Below are 13,393 nucleotides of genomic sequence, written 5' to 3'. Positions count from 1 at the left end.
CTATTCCAATGCTTGCATGATTATTTTTATTGTAAGCAATGAAGTTACATAGAAAAAAAAGAGGAAAAGGTGATTCAAGACAGCATGCTTAAAATAATAATAATATAATAATATGCCTAAAAAGATAGGGGGGATAGCCTCATCCACATGCATTTAGGATCATTACTTAGCAGTCCATTCTAAATGTCAGAATCCTAAATTCCACAGATTGTACTTGATAAGGTTATATTTTTTTTGAATGATTACTCTTTCATTGAACATGATCTAAGTGAACTTTGACTTAAATGGATTTTTTTTTAAAGTGATCTTCTCTTGTTAGAAAGTCTGCAATGAATGGATGGTCAAGTGTTCTTTTCATGAGTAACAAATTAAAAAAAAATGAAATCTCAGGCAAAAAAAGTATCAGCTTATAGTCTACCTTTAATGGGTTAAGAGATGTCACATACACACATGTAACTTTTGGTACCTATATTGATGACAGTACCACTCTGGGCTTTTCTTTAATATGTTATATAAATCATTTCCTTGAAACAGTTGGATTTTTAAAAGTGGTTTATTTGTTATAGTATGCAAGGTGGCTGATTGAATTTATTCCTGCAGAAATTAATATCCAGAGGAAATTTTTTTCAGAAACTGTTATACTAATATACTCAAACAATTGAATCTTACTATATTCATGTAAGTTTGCTTTGGTCCTTTGCAATGCCATTTTAATTACTCTAGAACTAATGCATATAATGAGGCTATATTACTTAACACTAATTAAGTGTGAATCACCCCTTCAACCTGAGGTAACTAGTTTTTAGCATATTCTTCAATTTGATATCTCATATACACATTAACAAATTATTATAGAAATGCCACTGGGTTCTAATCTTTTATGGAGCGAATGATAGATTACATGAAAATTATTTCCAGTGAATCATGAGATTAACTTTTGTGTAAGGCAATCCCCTCCTGCTCTGAGCTCCAACTGATGAGTTACTAACTACCTATGCAGTAGACATCCATCCACACTTGCAATTAATGATATATAGTGGTTTGGGAATTTATTTTCAGGATGTCTTTTCTGCCCATGCTAATGTCTATGCCAGTCACATTGAGTCACCTAGGTTGTAAGGCATGCATGACCTTAAGTACCACACCAAATAAAACAAAGTGAAATGATAAAATAAAATAAATATGTAAAGATATAGCAACTGAGAGTAAGGAAAGGAATTCATCATAATAATTTTTGCATAATGATTGCCAGATTTCAAAACTAAGCAATGGGTTGTTTTCCTGGTAAGGACAGATTTATCATTTAATTGAAACACATGTTTTTAGTAATGTTTTTTTATACTAGATAAAAAAAAAGAACACTTCTTTCATGTTGTACATGATGACCTACTGAATTCCATCATGTAACATACAATAAGCAATCTTATATGTCTATAGCAAATTAATTTGGGTAATCTTTGGGTACCTCTGGTTTTGTGTTCATAAGCAACTGACTGAAATAGAACTTTTCTTATTAGTAGACCATGAATAGATGTTCAATTATATTTCTTTTTTACTTTACTTGAGCTGTCAGATTGTCACGATTTTACAGTTCAGTCCAAAGGTTAGTGGTATATTCTGTGGCAATTTAGTGTGACTCATTTGTCTTAGTGACAATTGGTAATCATAGTCGGATGCCATGTTTTTCTGTGTCTCACTTTAAAGGTAAGACACATTCAAGGTTTTTACTGTAAGGTTTTTTTTTAAGCAAAGGAAAGCCCTGTGTGTAATGTTTCTGCATTTATATTGGGTTAGGCTTTGTTATTCCTTCTTTTTGATGAGAAATTTGATTTGATTTAGTTCTTAAAAATAAAGTACTATGGGGGATGTAATGTGTTCTTGACAATTTTATTCTTAAAAGAATGAAATGATATTCTTAAAGAACTAAAATATCTTGTAAAAGTCAAACAGGAGGATGTTTTAGAATTAATTTATTTTAATTGTTCATTTATGATACTAAATCAGTTAAGGCAGTATTTTATATTGTAAAGATCATTTTAAAATTTAACATGCTTCTACATTTGGAATGTACATTGTCTATTAAAATTTTTTTCCTTTAACAAAAGGAGATGTATTATTCACATTCATATTTTATCAGACATTTGCATTTTATTTCAAATGAGAAGCAACCTTACATTTGAAAACAACTATATTGTATTGAAAGGATCACTAAAAACAAACAAAAATATGTTTCAGATTAGAATAGGATAGAATATTTAGAAAAGACATCATATAGTACCAGACATCATATAGTACTTACAGGCAATCTAATCAAACTCTTCAATGCCCAAGATGTGTTTATCTTGCTTTAACTAAGAGACATCTAGGGAGGGAGCACCCTACCAACTACCAGAGCAGCCAGTACTTCTAAATAGTTCTAGTTCTTAGAAATTTCTCCACATATTTAAACTGATATGCGAGCAATTATTCTTCTGTCTGTCTTCAAGTGCCAGGCATTAATGAAGTGCATACTGCTTACATTGTGATGCTTTCTCACTTATAACCTCTCCCACGTTCATTTTGGTGGCCACTCCTAAATAAATAAGACATTCCTACCATTTCTGAAAACCACTTCTTGACTTATACTACTCTCATAATATTGTCACTTCCAAGATAGATTTTCCTTAGGGAAAGTAAACACATAGAAATATTTTTCTCACAGTGATTCATAATGTCATTTTTAGACTCCCCTTTTTTATCTTTAATATGCATTATATGCCTTATCATTATCTTCTGAAAATTTTCAATTGCCTTACAACAATTAAAAAAAGATAAACACATGTTTTTAGAGACTTTGAGTTTAATTATCCGTGCCCAACTCTTTTCTCTCACTAATTTTTTACTTTGCTCTTTTTGGGTAGTGTTTTACTCCAAAACTTAATTTTCCTTCATTTCTTATGATATGCATATTTATTAAATTCTCTCTTGTTAGCAATTGTTGGGGAAAATTGCCAAATGGAGTATTTATTAGAAAGTAAGACCTAGAGTGTACCAAAATTTTTAATCTGATTTAAAATTATTAAAGCTATTAAACTTTTAAGGTTTACATATATACCTGTATGTATGTATATACATAATTATATTTTGATAAAGAGGGACTGGTAAATTAGCCTTTTTCCCCACACCAAAATTTAAAGGTTACAATTTTTTCATTTGACTAATATTGTTGACTGGTATGATCTAAATCTTTTTTATGTATTCTAAATTGAACAACACTCTTTTCCTATAAATTAGGCAAAACAGCTCTAGAAAGTAAACTGAAAGGTGAAATATAAAAGATTTAATTTTTATGTACGAGTTATCCCTTTGAGGATATCTTTTGTGATGTGAGAAGAATGGGCAGAAGCTGGGATACTAGAGAATGGAATTTATTATGTAGATATGAAGAAAATTAAGCTAAATTCATAAGAGATTTATGATTTCATTTTTGTTCTATCATCTTTTTCTTGGTATATATATGGAAATGCTTGTTTCATTTGCTTTTGTAAAATTTGGACTAAAAAATCAATACAGTTAAATAAATTAGGCAAAACAAACAAAAATAAATGAGTCAACATTTTGTAAAACATGGTTTTAAAGTGAGATCTTAACCTTCACTGTCCAGTGTGATTTCCATGGTTCCCTAGCCTTTTATCCTCGGATCTTGAAGCCCTATGTCATAGTTATCTATCTTCTTGATAATGAAATGACAAAGTTACTCCTTAATTATTTATCATCATAAAGGCTGCTAAACCCATGCAGGGCTAGAGAATTTCATTTCTCTTGTGTGCACTTTGTTTATAACATTTGAAGTAATAGATGGATTATTTAAACTGGCTCACCCAGTTGACAGTACAGAGTGTGTATCACACTGGTTGGCAGGGCAAATTAGCCCAAGACTCAACTATCAGTTTAAACAAGAATGAATGAACTATTCTCATCTAATTCTTGTCATTTGTAATGTCCTCTTACAGACTTAAACTGGTGCTGTGTTGGCCCTTTCATGCCTCCTCAGGAAAGAAAACTATGATTTAATTCTTAAATATTTCACTATTTAACCTTTCCTTTTAATTACTTTTACTCATTCCTACATTCTCTTTTTTCTTCTTTCAAATACCTATCATTCTGATCCTGGTGAGCTTCAAATAGGCACACAACTTTAAGAGTCTCTGTCCTTGACATTTCGGAAATAGAGATTAAATCCATACCAGTTCTTAGAAGAAATTCTTTCCATTATAATCCTTGGTAAAAATGTTTTGCCAAAATAGATTCTCTGGTCAGCCCTGTTCTACTTTTAAAAGGGAGATGGAATCCCTTGTGTACTGCTTCCTTCTTTTGGGTTGTATTTCTTTTCTATAATGAGAAAACTCCTTGGTGAAGCACATTTACATGAATATTTAACTTTCCCTGCAAATCATTTGAAGCTGACCTAAAGGTTGAAGTTAAGTGTAAAAATTATGGATTAGTCTAGTTCTTTTGCTTTCCTCCTGTCTCTAATTAGGATCTGCTTTTCAACTGAACTTCTTGGTTACTATGGTCCATTATTACTTAGGTGCTACCTGGACCAGATAGCTAAAATGTTTTAGAAGTCATTACTTCTCATTTATCTTCCTTAAAGAAATCTGAGTTATATTAACATTAAAGATAGCAATAAAGATATCTTTTTTTTTTTTTAGAAAAATAGACATTGATTTTTGAACGTGGAAAATAATTTGTTTTTATAAGTTTGACAGACAAGGTGGTCTCGTTTTGATCTTGTTTTCATCTTCATCTCCAAGTTTCTCGATGTTATTACCAGGCTTAAAGGAAATTTAACATATACTGATGAAGTTCTTTTAATGTTTGAAAATATGGCCTCTTTTTACAAATGGAAAAAAATACAAAAAGCAAAACTTCTGACAGTAATACTAGAGAAGGAAGCTGTAGTAAAGCCTATCATAAATGGAAAAACTCTGTTCCTGTCCTAGCCAACAAAGAACAAAGAAATGCTGTTAAGTGTATCCCTGTAGATTCCAAAGGAATAATCAAGCATGCGATTCTTGGCACTAATTCTAATTAACTTTTTTTTTTAACCACCAAGGTTCCCCCAGCAGAGATGTAGGACCTTCGTTAGGCTTGAAAAAGTCCAGCTCATTAGAGAGTCTTCAGACAGCAGTTGCTGAGGTGACTTTGAATGGTGACATTCCTTTCCATCGTCCTCGTCCACGGATAATCAGAGGCCGTGGCTGCAATGAGAGCTTCAGAGCAGCAATTGACAAATCCTATGATAAACCTGCTGCTGATGAAGATGATGAAGGCATGGAGACTTGTAAGTTGATAACAGAATAAAAAGAATACACAAAATCCTTTAGTACCCCTTTTGTGACAAGATTTACCCTATAATCTTCCCCCCACACACACTTCTATTGTCCTCAAATATATTGTACTTATTTTAGGAAGCACCATTCCTCTCATCTTCAATATCTATATTGTCCAATCATTTCTTTTTTTAAAAAACATCTCTGTATCTCTGTTGAGGCACTATGGTATAGTAAATGCAAAGCCAGGTTTGGAGTTGGAAACAACTGATGTTAAGGCTTCTTCACATCTCAAAGTCATAGGCAACTCTATAATATACTTTATAGGCATGTTGACAATCTGCATTGGTAGAGGAAGTTTCTTCTCTATACTAATGAAATCATGGGTCTTGTCCAAAAATATCTTCTCCCAAAATAAAAATTTAATGCATGTTGAACTTAATTAAACTAGAATTGCTGACTCCTCTGAGGCAAAGGAGCTAAAGAATTATTGTCATTTTTGCTAAAAGAGATCTTGATAATTTTTACAAGTAGCCACAAAAATTTGAAAATATGCATATATGATAGTTATATATAGTTAAATTTAGTATAAAACATTTATGGTGTAGCCTTTTTATGTCTTTTTTTAAAAATTGTGATATTCTTGACATATTGTAGAGCACGAGGTGTTTTCACAGACATAATAAACAGTAAAAATTAGAGCTTACTTTATATCTGTGTTAATAACCATCAGCTTGCCCTTTTAGTTCTTTAACTTCAGATATTGTCCAATATGTGAGAACATCATTAATGTGAAAGCAGCATTTGAAAGATAATCTTATCATTATTGAAAGTTTTATTGGAGTAGCAGCCTTGAGTTAAAAAAGTAGCAGGAGATCATCTATTTAGATTGCCAATAACCTTAAAGATGGGAGTGGAGTGAGGAGTAGAATGAATTATTAATGAAAAAATTGTTTACCAAAAAACCTTCACTATAAAAAAGGTCTTTGAAAAGGCCATATCCATATCAGTTTCCAAATAACTATTTAAAGAAATTTGCTGTGCAATGTTTCATGGTAGATTTAAAAGAAATGATTAATTTCTTTCACACATCATCCTTTTAATCCCTTAATGTCACTTTCTTCTGCCCTGTTCTACCCCTTATCTTCTACCTCCTTTGAAGAAAATATGTTTTCCTAACTTAAATGGCATATTCTTATTGTAAACTGAAAATTTCTTTCACCAATATATATTGACAATCCAGATACATATTTTCTTTCTCTTGTTACCAAACATAGCACCCAAGATCTCCAACCATGAAATTTCTAGCATGGTTCAATTGTCTTTAGTTTTATTGATAGATCAGTGCCAGCTCCTCCCACAAATTTGAATTTTAAAACCTCTTTAACAATAGGTATTCTAATCCTAAGAAATTTTAATCAACCTGTAATTGTGGCAGACTTAACAGTTTAATATTTTGGCCCTTCAATGATTTTTCCAATATACAGTATATAAAGTTATATAGCCTTTTCCTTGTTCTTGTCTCTGGATTCTTCCCTATCTAATGTCTATCCTGCAAATGTTATAATTTCCCCAAAACCTGATGAATTAAAAAAAAAACAACCTGGAGAACTTTTTTTATGAACTTTTAAAATAATTTTACTTCCTTTCCTTCACTCACTTCAGCCCAGAAATTAAATATATGTCTATTGAATTTCTTCAATCATCTATGAATGAAAAATCATTTATTAAATACTGTTTGTTTAGAGAACTCTGCTAAAAGCTCTAGATAAAAATGTCAAAATCAAAAACAAAACAGTCCTTCTTGTAAAAGAGCTTTTGTTCTGACACAGAGAAGTAATTTAAGTATGGGAGTGCTTAATCTATGAAAGTCCAGTAGTCCAAAGAGTGCAGTGGATACAGTGATAGGTCAGAAGACAATGTCTAGTGACCCAGCCACAGTGTATGAGAGAATAGATAGCAAAAAAGATGGCCCATGATGGACTGAGAATTATCTCTTAGCAATGTCGGATATAGTAGGCCATGGGATTCATTCATTAAAACTCATTTATGACTTGGGACCAGGGATTAATGCCTTAAATGTTGTGGGTACAGATTAGTTATGGATAGGCTAGTTATTAGACTGGTGCATCTATAAGTATAAATTCCTAAATTTTTCAGTCTAAGTCAGTAGACTCCCAACACATTAGGATTCCAAACCTAATACATTTTATTGTACATTTAAATTTTTTTCTTAGGAATCCATGGAACTTCACTGATCTGCTTTGCCAAATGTGCCCACATCAATCAATCAATCAATCAATCAATCAATCAATCAATGAACAAACAAGCAAATAAGTAAATAAATAAATGAGGACCTAGATTAGTGACTTGCAGTGGTCTTGGGGTCTAGAGAATGACTTAGAAGTTCTTGGTCCATTCTACTGTAGTACTCTCTTTGCCACCAAATCACTGTTTGCAATATGATTCAAGAAACCTTAATTTAATACAGAACCTTATCTATTCTAAGTATTTTACTAGACACTAAAGATTCAGGATATGACAGAGAAGGAATGTTATAGTTTTTTCCTTTCATGATGTTATTATACCCTTTAAAAATAAGCCTCACAGAGGTAAGTGGCTCAGTAGATTGAGAGCTAGGCTTACAGACAAGAGGTCTTGGGTTCATATGTGGCCTCAGACTGTGATACCCTGGACAAGTCTTTTAACACCAAGTCCTTACTGCTCTTTTGCCAATACTTTGTATTGGTTCCAAGACAGAAAGAAGATTTTTAAAACTTAAGTTTCTATTTCCTTATAACTGGTTAATTACATCTAATTCTATGTTTTGGCTTCATAGATGCCAATTCGTCTTTAAGTCCAGCCCAAGAACAAGCAGAGTTCACACTGTCTCAGACCCCCAGAGTCTAGATCAGACCGGCAGGTTAGAAGGCACCTTTGAACACATCAAACTCCCACAATCCTAGTGACTGTCATATTTTAAATCTAGCTTTTCTGCGTGTTTTGTGTATACCCAAAGTCCCTGTGGAAATTGACCTACTTAGCCCACTGAGAAATAACAGGTATTGCTTTTGCATGCCAAGACTTTGAACAGTGTATGCAATAAATTCTTTATTCACTTTATTTCTATCTGTATTATAGTAAATTTTCTTGCTAGGACAAAATAAATTCCTTAGCTATTTATAAAAATGCTCCCTTTATGTGTAAGGCACTGTGTTAAGTGCTGTGGATACAAAAACAAAATAAAAAACAGTCCTTCCTCTCAAGAAATATACATAATTCTAGGAGACAGAGGAGAAAAGGAAATGCAAGAAGACATTAGGGAGGACAGAATATTGGCAATCTGAGAAATCAAAAAGGGCTTCAACAGGAATCAAGAGGGAGCCTTGAAGGAAGATAGGAATTCAAAGAGGGAGAAGGGTGGAGATAGCATGGGAGGGGAGCTATCCAGAACAAAGGCATGGGTTAGGAACATTAATCTCTTTTTGTTCAGGGAATAGTAAGTTGCCTGTTTTAACTGAATAGTAATGTTTATAAATAAAAATAATATATCATGAGTTCAGGAGTGTAGACTGGAGCCAGAATGGAAAAGGGCTTTTCTTGTAAAGCTGAGGAATTTGTGTTTTTATACTTAGTGCTAAACAAATAGAGAGCTTTTGAAATCTCATGAGCAGAGTATGACCTAGTCTGATTTGGGCTTTAGGAAGATTTTTTTGGCTGCAATGTGAGAAATGATTTGGAGAAGAGATAACCCAGTAAAAGGAAGCTATTGCAAAATGAATGTGTCATATGAATGTTGGCTATGTAAGAAACACGTGAAAGAATTTGTGAAGGTATAAAAAATGAAATTTGGGAATTGATGGAATATAAAGATGTAGGAAAGGTGCCTATATAGGAATGTGGAAAGAGAAATAGTTTTTCTATTAGATTACAAGCTTAAGAGGGAAGGGTTCATCTCTTTTACCTGTTGATATTTCTATGATCAAACAGTAAACAGGTATTTATTAATATGTGCCAGGCACTATCCAAGGTACTGAGGATTTAGAATCAGAGAAGGAAACAATCCCTACTCACTTTACCTGGAATAAGTTTTTAATAATCCTTTGTTGAATCAATGAATTGTTCACTTTGAAGGATGATGTATCTGTAGGGGTCCTCCATGTTTGTGACTGTGACTTACGAGACTTTGTGTGCACTTCTATTAAAAAGGCTGCCATCTTCTAAGAAACTGTAAATATTTAGAAATGAAATCATACTCTATCTAAACCATCAATTCCAGATATAGGTTCATTATTGCTAAAACTTTTCTGAACATCACAGAACTCTGGATTTAAGATCAAAAGACCGAAGTTCAATTTCATCATGAAAAGTTGTAGCAATCCTCATAAATTGAGAAATCTGAGTCTTTGTTCTAGATGTGTGATGACACAAGATGCTTAAAATACTCAACCATGTATGCCATTTAAGCTTTACCTTTTTCAGTCTCCTTTCAGTTCTGGCTGACAAATTTCTTCCTATAGGGCATTTCCAGAGGCAATGTACTATGGTGGCTTCTGGATTCAAGAAGACCCGAGTTCAAATCTTACTTCTGATACACACATTCCCAACTAGTTCCTTTAAGACTCTAAATTACAGAGCAAGTGCCAGTCTCCTTTGGTATAGTGAGTTTTCTCCTAGGGAGTATCCTATGCCAATAAAATCACAAGTCCAGTCCCCAACCCAAACTAGTCCAATACATACATATAATTTATTAAAATTTAGAGAAACCACTGGCAGTCATTTTCTCTGGTCTTGCATAGGACTGGCTTCAATAATGTTAAAGCAATGAAATGTTGGTAACCAAGAGGCTAGGAAACCATGTGAGCCAGATCCCTGGTGTAGCCATTCTCTGTCCCCTTCTGTAACACTTATGTTCTTCCCATGGAGAGCCCAGGATTTGTGTCTCTCATCTAATCCATCTGCTTCTCCATATTGAATGTGTCTGTCTGGAGTTAGATGGAGTCATGTGGTCTGGGACCAGCTACTTCAAGTCACTACCTATGTTTGACAGGTCAGGGCAGCTACAATCTGCTCCCTGCTCAATGCAAATCAGGCATGCTGCCTGTTTCTCAGCAGGCTTCTCCAATATCCCCTAAATTAATGAGTGCTGGATGCTACTAAGGAAATACACATAACAATAGAGCTTTATTTTCAGAAATAATTCTGAACAGTTCACATTTTTTGTTTCAAGATGCTATTAGGTAGGAAGCATAAACTATTAGCTTGACCAATATCAGTGATAGTAAGAATCATAGGACTTAAAAGAAAGGATACCAAAAGGTTAAAATTGTTTATGCTATTTAATAGATGTGAGAGTTTTGGGGAGAAAAATTTTACTGTTGTAGAACATGAAATTCAACTGATTTTTACCAAGCTATTGTCATATTGCCAGTTTTCTAGCTTTCAAATGGATGGTTTTAATACTTTGCCCCTGCTAGAGGTAAAATAAGATTTGGGGTTTGATAAGTAAATGATAGGATACCCCTTTCCATTTTTCATTAATCTGTCTATATAGTGTTTTCCTGGGGGTGGAAAATTAACTTTTATAATTTTTTAAATTTTATTTAAAAAATCACATCTTTATTTATTTAAAATATCACACAAGCTCACTGGAATTACATTATCTAGAGATGAAAGGAACCCTAAAAATTTACCCATTCAGTTATCCTGGTTTTAAAAATGAGGAAATTGAGCCCAAGAACAATCAGTGCCCCATCCATAGGTAGTATGTAGAAGAGATAGAGATTGAGCCTGTCTTCCAAATCCAATGCTATTAATATTATGCCAGACTATAACTAAATGGAAGTTCTTTTAGATGAAGCTAAATCATATTTTATTAAGTGAATCCCTCTCTAAAATGCACTTAACCAAATTAAACTTAAATTTAAATAACTTTCTTACTGTCCCTCTCAGGTACTTCAATAGACTAGCCTAAGATTTTAGTATTTTATTAAGCAAAACATAAATCTTCCACAGAATAAATAAATCATGAACTGAATTTCAAGATAAAATTAAATAATTTTAAAATTGTCACTAATTTGATATTATCTTTTATCAGTGGATAATTGAATGTTAAATATAAAGATGTTTCTTTAATTTGTTGGAACTAACAATGCATTCTATACTCATATTTTTGCTCTGCACAGTAATTATTAGGTTAATGACACTGAATCATTTCATGCAGTATACTTGAATCTCATTTGAGATATATGCATGCAAATATTCATTTTTTTTCTTGAAATAATTTTCCTTTATGAATAGTCCTTTGACTGTATCTGTGTTCTCATTAATATGGAAACTTCCTCTGTCAGTGACAATTTCAGTCCTTCCCATTTCCCCATTGTATGGAAGTCTTCCTCTAGATACCTTGACTTTGTATGATGACCCATGAATTATGTGAGTCTGTTCATAAGCAATACAAGTCAATCAACAAGCATTGATTAAGTGCCTACTATGTTCTATGTTGTGCACTGGAGATGCTAAAAGAAAGGTAAAAAAAAAATATATATTTTTTTAAAGTCCATGTCCATGGGGAGCTCATAATCCAATGGGGAAGAAAACTTGAACACAAGTATATGAAAGCAAGTTCAAATAGAGATAATCTCAGAGAGAAGACATTAATTAAGTGGATTATCCTTCACTGTTGCTGAATGCCTGGCCCATTTTCCTTTCCATCTGTTCATTTCTCTAGTGAAATTATAATGTAAATAATACCTTTCTTTAATATGGTCTCTACTATTCTTTCTAGCCTCTTTGTTGGATTTTCTATATGATCTTTAAATTCTTTTCATGTATGTAATTCCCCTAACCTTTTTTTTGTATGTCTAGTTTTTTTTATAAACAAGGTATATTTTTCCCTTGCCCATATTGTCATTTTTCCCCTCTACTAAGTAATAATCATCATTATTATCATCATCATCACCATCATTGTTTACCTTTATGTAGTATTTTAAGCACATTAAATATGATAAGCTTTAAGTTATAATCATTTTAGGTGCTTCTATCACTTTACAAAGTGCTTTATATATATGTATATATGTACATATAAATTATCATTTCATTCTCAAAATAATCCTGTGAAGTAGTTGCTACTATTGTGCCCGTTTTAAAGTGAAGGAAAGTGAAACTGAGTGGTCACATAATTGTCACATGAGATTCCAATTCAAGTCTGTCTGATTCCAACTGGAAACTACTGTTAACCCAAACCTACCTCCCATCACAATGCTGACGGTAAAAATGTCCAGTTAACTTTTTAATCCATACTCAGTACCAGCTCTAAATATTGTTGCAGATCATATTTTCTATTTCCTCTGGATAATTATTGAGTTTTTCTTTTTTATTCATTCTGTATCATACTTACAACTCTTCATAATATCTTGTGCCATTTTATTTCAGTCACTCAATAAATATCGGCAAACATCTACTATGTGTGTGGTACTGTGATAAATGTTGGGGACACCAAGAAAGGTGAAATATTATGCTTTCTCTCAAGGAGTTCACAGTATCACAGAGATCATTTTTCTACTTTCCTCTCTAATCTTAGAAAAGTTCTTAATCTGTATCCCACATGCCCTTCCAAAAATATTCTTCATGGTCTTTCTGAGATGCCTTCCAATTCTTTTTAAGACACTGTTATTCTAATAAACTGCCATCAAGAAGACCAAGTCTTGTAATTTTGAATTATCCAATGAGCCTGTTGTTTACTTTGCATATTTCCTTAGTTTCCCTAAATTATGATTTTCAACTTAAATAAAGTATACAAATTATACTTGTGGTGCTACATCCATCTTTTCTCCCTACATCTTGAAAGTTACTAGACATACATTTTAGGATTCAACTAACTAGTATCTGTTTCCGTAAATAAATGGCTCAGTGGATAGAAGCCTTGAAGCCGGCCAGATCTCAAATTCTTCCTCTGAAACATACTGAATATGTAACTGAGCAAATTACTTAACTTTTTAGAACTTGAAGTTTATCTCCAAGTCTAAAGGAGATATTAGAGCCTTACCTCGGCAGAGGAAGTTTTCATATGCATGATG

At 32.8% G+C, this 13,393-nt stretch overlaps 1 protein-coding gene across 11 annotated transcripts in view; it reads left to right on the top strand.

Moving 5' to 3' along the window:
• The window catches only part of PARD3 (par-3 family cell polarity regulator), a 756,723-nt gene that overhangs the window by 500,954 nt on the left and 242,376 nt on the right, over positions 1 to 13,393 (top strand). For all 11 annotated transcript variants that reach the window (XM_044677679.1, XM_044677682.1, XM_044677677.1 and 8 more), the window contains one exon: positions 5,099 to 5,326. In XM_044677679.1, coding sequence (XP_044533614.1) covers positions 5,099 to 5,326 — 228 coding nt within the window. The remainder of the gene's footprint in view (positions 1 to 5,098; positions 5,327 to 13,393) is intronic.

This window comes from Gracilinanus agilis, chromosome 5 (genome assembly GCF_016433145.1).
Source record: "Gracilinanus agilis isolate LMUSP501 chromosome 5, AgileGrace, whole genome shotgun sequence".
NCBI classification, from domain to species: Eukaryota; Metazoa; Chordata; class Mammalia; order Didelphimorphia; family Didelphidae; genus Gracilinanus; species Gracilinanus agilis.
Note: the sequence above shows the minus strand (reverse complement) of the source record. Positions and strands in the feature narration are given on the sequence as shown.